Genomic DNA, 7,784 nt, shown 5'->3' on the forward strand with positions numbered 1-7,784 from the left:
GGTGAAGGGTGTAGTAGAAACAGGCAGACCAGTGGTGTGAGAAATAATCATTCATGGAGTGTGTTACGATGCTACCTCCTTTTAAAACAAACACTGGAATCCTGGGGCTACATTCCCTGCTACAGCCTGTAGCACATGGTTAAAACATCCCAGTGACATTACCATCACATTATATGTAATGACTTCATTAATTTTTGCAGTCAAAAAACCCTATAGATGATCTTTTGAGCTGTTGAATCTTTAAGTGACGTTTCCTGGCTCTTTGACAAAGAGAAACCACAGCAAACCCCGTATTTCAGTCCATTTAGCATTGGACACGCTTTCTTGTCCACAGTCTGTGCATGCAGAATTACTGGCAGTGGCTGTGGTGGGGGGAGCTGGGAATAACAAGGAATTGGCTGGCTCTGATGGGGGGAGATGGCAAGTGCTGATAACAGAACTGGGAAAAGCCTCCCAGCAACCTTTCTGCCCTGGCTTTGACTTTTTTTGTTCAAACACTGGAAAGAAACCAGCAAACCTCAATGTTTGTTAATCCTGACGAGAATCCGAGTTATTAGATCACTTGCCTGCTCCTGGCTGGTGAGAGCTGCATGGGCTCTGGAAGAGCCAGGAAGAGAGGAACGGGAAGACATTCAAACTTCCTGCATGCGGGGATGTGTCCAGTGAGTGATGCTGCTGAGCTCAGTGCATCCTGTCCCTCCCTTTGCAGCTGGCCATGGGGAGATCTTCTTTGAAAATGTGCGAGTGCCCAAAGAATATATCCTGCTGGGACCTGGCCGAGGCTTTGAAATTGCACAAGGGAGACTAGGGCCTGGACGGATCCACCACTGCATGAGGCTCATGGGCTATTCCGAAAGGGCGCTGGCGCTCATGAAGGAGCGAGTGAGTATTGCTGCAGGTTCGACAGGGTTCCTGTCCGCTACTCAGTTCTCTTATGCAACTGCATTCCAAGTGCTGCCTTATCTGCATTTCAGTCTGGTTGGATCTAGCAGTCTACTGAGAAATATGATATCACTGTAGTGTGTAAACACTTTTTAATCCATTTTAGCTACATACCTTCCTGACACCCACAGCGCCATTGGTAGCGGAAAACAATCCACTTATCCAGCCTTGCATCCAGAATCAAATTCCCACCCCTGTGAATTCAGCCTGTACCAGTGGATTTTGGAAGCCAAACTACAGTGAGTTATTAGGGGAGTCCTTAGATCTCTAGCAGGTTTGAGAGTTCAGATCAAATAAATATTTCACAAGAACAGCCTCACAAGAGCAACACAGCTGATCAAATGGGTTTCCCCGCCTGACTGAGTACTCCATGGACAAAGGGCTGTTTCACTCCATTGCCTCCCTTTTTTTCTTATGAGTGGGGAGTTTCTCTCGTGATTAGAGAAATCGACTTCCCCTGTTTGCAGCACTGTTCAGCCAAATAAAGCCCCCAGTGTACTCTGAATCTTCCTCCTTCCATTTCGTCATTAAGGGTTGAACTTGTCTGCTCTCCCTAGCTCTGACTCCCTTCTTAGTTGTCTCCAACTTCTGGGCCCTTTCTATGTCAGTTCAGAATGCGCTCATAACAGCAACTAACCAGGCAATTCATATCCCTGGGCTGAAGCCCTGCAACATCCTCAGATACTCCCTGGCCATTAGGTAATCGGATCCTGGCGATGGCACCAGAACCATTGTGGTCACCCAATTTGTCCTTTTTAAACACATTCTCGGGCTCTCCACTATTCCGTCCCTCTTTCACGCCCCACGCCGCTTCATTATAGCACAGGGAGGAGCGGTAACTGGGCCAGGTGGATCTTGAGAGTCTGCGAATCGGCAGGACAGTTAAAATCTAATTGCAGCTTTTGTGAGATGTCTTAACACGGATAGTTTGAAGGCAGCTTTCAGTACCAACCTGGTGTGCTTCTGAGTGCCTGCGTGCTTCACTACAGATCCTATCTTCCAAGCCTATCTGCTTGTGTTAAGTGGACACTGAGAAGCAGGAGGATATACTTTCAAAGTCTCCCTGTTTCTAGGAGTGTGGGGTTTCCTGAGCACTCAAAATTCTCCTCTTTCCACTTTTGTACTTGCTTCTTTCCCTTTTTCCTTCCCTTGCTCAGAACCTGCCTGAATTTCTCCCCTGCCTTTATTGGCCTGGGGTGGTAATGCCAGGGGTCAGTTTGCCCCGCTGCCTGCAGAGGAGAGAAAATGCAAAGGGAGTGTTACACAGTGGACCTACAGCTGTACCACCTTGGCCTGTGATCACATTGGTGCTTACAAGCTAAACAGGGTAGGACCTAGTCAGTACTTGGATGGCAGACCATCCAGGAACGTTGCAGGGAATGGGGCTGTTCCCTCTGTCAGCAAGGAATCGGTGCTAGGGGTGCTGTGCTGCTTTTTGGGGATCTGGAAACTTGAGATTCTGATGGCTATTGCACTCTAACCAGGACCCAGGATTCAAGGCCTTCCCAATTCCATTTTAGGCAGGGTGTCAGTTACCCTTCTAAACAATTCCCTAGGCAATCTGATACAATAGTCTTCGCTTGCTGTCCCAAACTGCCATGTAGTGTCACTGTGCCCTGTCAGACAGCAGCCACATGGCATTTCAGAGGTGGCTGCATCCCAGCAACAGGTGAAGTGGGTCCCTGTCTAGTTTGTAGCGGCAGTTGGGATGAAAGCTTCTCTGCAAATGTAAGATACTATCACCAGCAAAAATAGCACTCTCTAAGCTCAGAGGCCCTTAGCCCTGTGTGCACCTATTGCAGGTGACGTCTCGTGTGGCCTTTGGGAAACCCCTAGCCGAACAGGGCACTATCCTGGAAGACATTGCCAAGTCCCGCGCTGAGATTGAGCAGGCCCGGCTTCTTGTCCTGAAGGCTGCCCTCCTCATGGATACAGCTGGCAATAAGGTGCGTGGCTGGGGCCCTCCAGGGGCTAACAATATCAGCCTGAGTAAGTGCACAGTAAGGACTGTAGTGCTCAGCCCAGTGTGCTTAGCTTGTCTGGTCGCTATGGGGGAGTTCTTAAACTTTTCCTTCCTGGAGGCCTGAGCAAAAATATGTCTCAGGTTCCCAATGAAAAGTGAGCTTGGGCCCTCTCCTTCTTGGATGTTCATTCCCATCAGAAATATCACATGGAGCTCAGCATGACAGGCAGTCTGTGTTCAGGAGAGGCACAGGACTGGGATAGCAGGGGGGCTGCAGGCCTAGCCTGACTTACATTGGTACCATTGTTTTGGGCAGACCAGAACGGGAATAGCTGGGGCTGCAAGCCAGGACTGAGGAGGGTTGACCAAGCTGGATGGATCTGATGTGTTTGATCCTGTTTCTATACAGGCAGCGGCTCTAGAGATCGCCATGATCAAAATGGTGGCTCCATTGATGGCTCTGCGGGTTATTGATCGTGCTATCCAGGTGAGCGGGGAGTCGTGCACTTGTCACTCATTTCTCTCCCATGCCAGAAGGTTGGGGTTTAGTCTAAACAAAGCAAGCAGCTGCTTGGAGCCCCATGGTTCTTCTGCTTTCAGCCAACTCCTGCAACTCATGAGTTAGTCCTATCCTTGCCTCCTGGGAGGAGGAAACTGCTCCCAGACCTCTTCCTCCTAGACCTGATCCCTCCGGGTCAGGACTTAGGCACATTAGCCAGGGCTGGCATAGGGCAAACTTGTCCTGCTGTTGCCTATGCGCTGTTCCTGTTCTGTGGAGAACCTTCTACCAGCACTAAACTCACGTGAAACCATGTGATAGGAAGCAAGCTCCTCGGGCCCCTGGAGTTTGCCTTCCTGCTTCCACAGTGCTAAGTGTCCCTGCTTTGCTCGGCTGCTCCCACCATGGCATTGTCCTGCCCTTTTCACACGTCCCATGGGTTTGTTGCAGGCCTTTGGAGCGGCAGGTCTCAGTAACGATTATCCACTGGCCCAGTTCTTTGCCTGGGCGCGAGCCCTGCGTCTCGCCGACGGACCCGATGAAGTTCACAGGACAGCAGTCGCTAAATTGGAGCTGAAACGCTAGCCCTGGCCCGCTGTGAAAAACAACCACTGGGATGCGGAAGAGGAATTCCCATCTGCAGCCTTAGGATGTGTGGTGGGGGTACTCTGATTAACACAGTGTGTTTGGGGGTGGCAATAGCTCTTTAATTTCAATGTCCTTGCAGATTGCCAGACCCCTTGAGGCAGAGACAACATGCTCCCCACTTGGTTTAATGCTGGGCTTGCTTGATGGTGGAACAAAAAGCAGAAAATGTGTCCTTGAGCCACACACAGTGGCCTTGCTCCAGGCTGCGGTGGGGCTGGCTGCACACCCCTGCAAGTTCCAGCCCTGCTCTCAGGCTTCCTGGTCTAGCAAGTGGTCAGCCTTCAGGGATGGAGAGGAAAGAGTTTGTCACCCAGCAGCAGCCCCTCCAGGGGCCTGCTCTGGAAAGACTCGTTGACTTCAGTGGGGATTCGATCAGGCCCCAGTTGGCTGAGAGGTGCTGACTGGTTCGAAAGGAACCCTGCTCTTCTTTGGAAGGGACAGATGCCCAGGCTGGGGTGAAGTCGGGCGGGGAACTGGCTGGCTCCTGAGGACTCTGCCAAGGAAGTAGAGCTCTAGTTCTATGATTTGCTGTGTATGGGGCGTGGGGGTTGCCATTTTCCACCTGCGTACACTTGGTTACACTTTTGTAATTCACACCGCTCTGTAGAGGAAAAAAGAATCATGGAAGGAGTCGCGCTGATTTCTATGCTATTCATTAGTGATGTCAGATCAAATCAGAACAAAAATAATGGACCCACTTCCTTGGGTGTGCCCCTGTCATGAGACCTCCCCTGAAGATGCCATTGTTTAATTGTTTTTCCAGAATGTTTTATACCATCTCCCCTCCTCAGGAATGATCAGTTCTGACAAATGGAGAGATGCACGTAAGCACGGTTGGTTTCCCTTTCCCTTTTGGGTGGGTGTGAGTGATCATGAAGAGCAGAGCCGGCTCTAGCTTTTTTGCTGCCCCAAGCACCAAGCCGCCAAAGCAAAAAAACAAACAAAAAAAACCCCGCCACCCCTTGAAATGTGCCGCCCCAAGAACGGCCGGAATGCTGCCCCTTCAAATGGGGTGCCCCAAGCATGTGCTTCTTTGGCTGGTGCCTAGAGCCGGCCCTGATGAAGAGACAAACTGTATGTGTACGCTGCAGCTGGGAGAGCACTTCCCAGCAGTGTGGATGTTTCAGCATGGTGGCGACTTGGGCCCAGCTGGTTGGCCGGGTGGGCTTGGACTTGGGTGGCTAGCCAGAGCCTCACTCCCAGCTGCAGTATAGACCTACCCAAAGGGCTTATCCCAGATTGCATACAGCTTTGGTATGAAATGTGCTGACAAGGATCCCAGAGCATCACGTTCACCCGAACGCCCCCATCCGGTCACTGAGGAGAATAAAGGAAACTTGGTCAGAGCCGCTTCTAACGAGGGTTTCTGAAACGGTGCTGAACTTGCAGCCAAAGCGTGCTTGGCACCAGGCATTTCGGTATGCGAGAGGAGCTCTGAGGGGGAATGTGGGATGGAGGCAGGAGCTCAGCAACAGGCCTCATGGAGGGGGCAGGGAGGCTACATTATTGCATGAGAGTTGTGGGGAAGCCCCTTATGTGCATATGTGCTCCTCCAGCCTGCTGTGCTGTCCCTGGCCCCAGCTCTGCCGGCTGGTGGCTCCTGCAAAGGGCCATTCTGCTGGGTTTGTGAGACCTGGGTATTCTGTAAAACAAACAGTGACAGGCTCTGAGAATAAGGCCCCACAGTTCCCTGGCTAGAAACACAGAAGTGGAATGGGGTGAGTGTGGGAGATGAGCCCCTCCTTCGGGGTGTGCGGGAGCACAGCCTGTTTTGCACAGGAAAGGTAGGCACTGAGAGCAAAATACACTCCGGGGGCCATTGTAACTCCAGAGTGACTCCACTGACTCGGTGGGAGGGTTTGAGCATTGGCCTGCTAAACCCAGGGTTGTGAGTTCAATCCTTGAGGGGGCCATTTAGGGATCTGGGGCAAAAATAAGGGATGGTATTTGGTCCCTTCCAGTTCTATGAGAGAGGTATATCTCCATATTAGAGTGGATTTACAGTAGTGTTGTTGGAAGCAGAGTGCAGCGGGCACGGATGAGCCCTCATGCTGCGTGTCTGACATTGGTGGATGTGCAGAATGAGCATGCTGCCAGCAGGGCCAAAAAAAGCAGAGCCCCAGGCAGCTGTATTGGGACACAGAGCATGACGACGGTGCTCAGGGTCCCTATCCTGTATTAAACAACTAATATGCCCCTGAACAATGGCACGCCGAGACACAATTCTAGCTGTGGAGTGTGGGGCTGGCAGCAAATTGCTCTGCCTTGGCTCAGCTGATATTTCTCACGGACTCCCAGGATGGAATTCCACCTGTCATACATGCAGGTGACTTTATATTGTCCACTTGACAGAACTGAGTCTCTTGGCCCCATCCCATGTGTATAGCCAACTTGGACGACTGCTCTGGAAAACACTAAGCTCTGCAGCAACCCTCAGGCTGAACTCATCCCTTCCCTGACCCTATCATCTTCCTTGGGGCTTTAGAGGGACTAGTTCTGTGGCCATCTGTGATTTACCGAGGTACAGTGCAGACCAGCAAATTATAAGTTTTTAAATACCTCACAAGGCAAACCTTGTACAAACATTATTACAATGGTGTGTAGGGTGTGAACACAGGTATAGTCTTTCACACCGCCACACTCCCTAAGGGGGAATGCTTTGGCCAGAAAGTCAGGCTCCCAACAGTGCGTCCGTGTGTGTGAATTTACTGCTGCTGAGAGAGACGTTATGACTCCTCAGGGGAAGGGAACGGAGAAAGCCCCCAAACAGGCGCTGGCCAAGAGGAACAAAGAATCCCAGCCCCCTCCCCCAGAGATGCCAGCCTGACACCACTGCTTACATTTTCAAAAGCAGCAATATGGCACCATATGGTGGACAGGCATAGCACAGAGATAGCACCTTCCCCGGGATCAGTCTCTGACCACATCCCTCCACCTACAGGGATCAGCAGAACAGCACTGAGGAGCTTCTGCCATTAACTTTGAATAATCTGGTGCACAGACATGCGTAACCTGCCCCGTTCTGTCCAGCTCAGCATGTGCTTCCCATAGCTAAGGAGGAGCTCGGGTTTGAAGAGCACTTACTGAAATCAGGGAGCAGTGTCATGGGGCTTGGCTTAAACCTGCAGGCTTTGAAGAGTATGTCTATGCATTTTAGAACGAGCTTCCCAGCCCATGTTCCACAGACCTGGGTTCGTGGGGCTCAGCCAGTGCTCCAAAAATTGCTGTGTAGACAGTGCTTTGAAGGTGAGGCTTGGGCTAAGAAGCCCAGGGCAGGGGCTTCAGGATTGGAGCTGTTTGGCATGGGCAGACTCCGGGCATGGAGCTTTCTTGCAGTCAATAGGCCTCAGGGGAGGGGTAGAGTCCATCTGTGTGGCACAACCAGCAGGATCAGGTCCTATATACTGATATTGTGCAAGAGATGCACGTGAGGAACATTAGAAGAAAGAGCAGGTTGACCCAGAGGTGGATTCTTTGCAACAATCTGTTGCCACAAATCACCCCGAGTCAGCAACGCTCAGGGGAGGGAGGAAGGGGCCATGAGCCAGGGTTGGTTTATGTAGCTGGGAAAGGAAGCGGGGGGAGGAGGGGGGGATAACATTTATTTTCCCTTCTTTCACACAAAGGGCATTATTCAGCAGTTACATTTTTCATGCAGCTGCATTCCTATTAATTCTTACAAGCACCAGGGAAGGGCAAAATATGGCAACTTACTTACTACGCAAAGAACTA

The 7,784-nt window shown here is 51.1% G+C and overlaps 1 protein-coding gene across 6 annotated transcripts in view; it reads left to right on the top strand.

Annotated features, from left to right (window-relative positions):
* Positions 1-4,781, top strand: part of ACAD10 (acyl-CoA dehydrogenase family member 10) — a 34,004-nt gene extending 29,223 nt beyond the window's left edge. For all 6 annotated transcript variants that reach the window (XM_038373586.2, XM_043497905.1, XM_043497904.1 and 3 more), the window contains 4 exons: positions 710-882; positions 2,745-2,888; positions 3,315-3,392; positions 3,855-4,781. In XM_038373586.2, coding sequence (XP_038229514.1) covers positions 710-882; positions 2,745-2,888; positions 3,315-3,392; positions 3,855-3,989 — 530 coding nt within the window. In that variant the 3' untranslated portion in view covers positions 3,990-4,781. The remainder of the gene's footprint in view (positions 1-709; positions 883-2,744; positions 2,889-3,314; positions 3,393-3,854) is intronic.
* Positions 4,782-7,784: the final 3,003 nt, after the last annotated feature.

Source organism: Dermochelys coriacea, chromosome 15, assembly GCF_009764565.3.
Source record: "Dermochelys coriacea isolate rDerCor1 chromosome 15, rDerCor1.pri.v4, whole genome shotgun sequence".
In the NCBI taxonomy this organism is placed as follows: Eukaryota; Metazoa; Chordata; order Testudines; family Dermochelyidae; genus Dermochelys; species Dermochelys coriacea.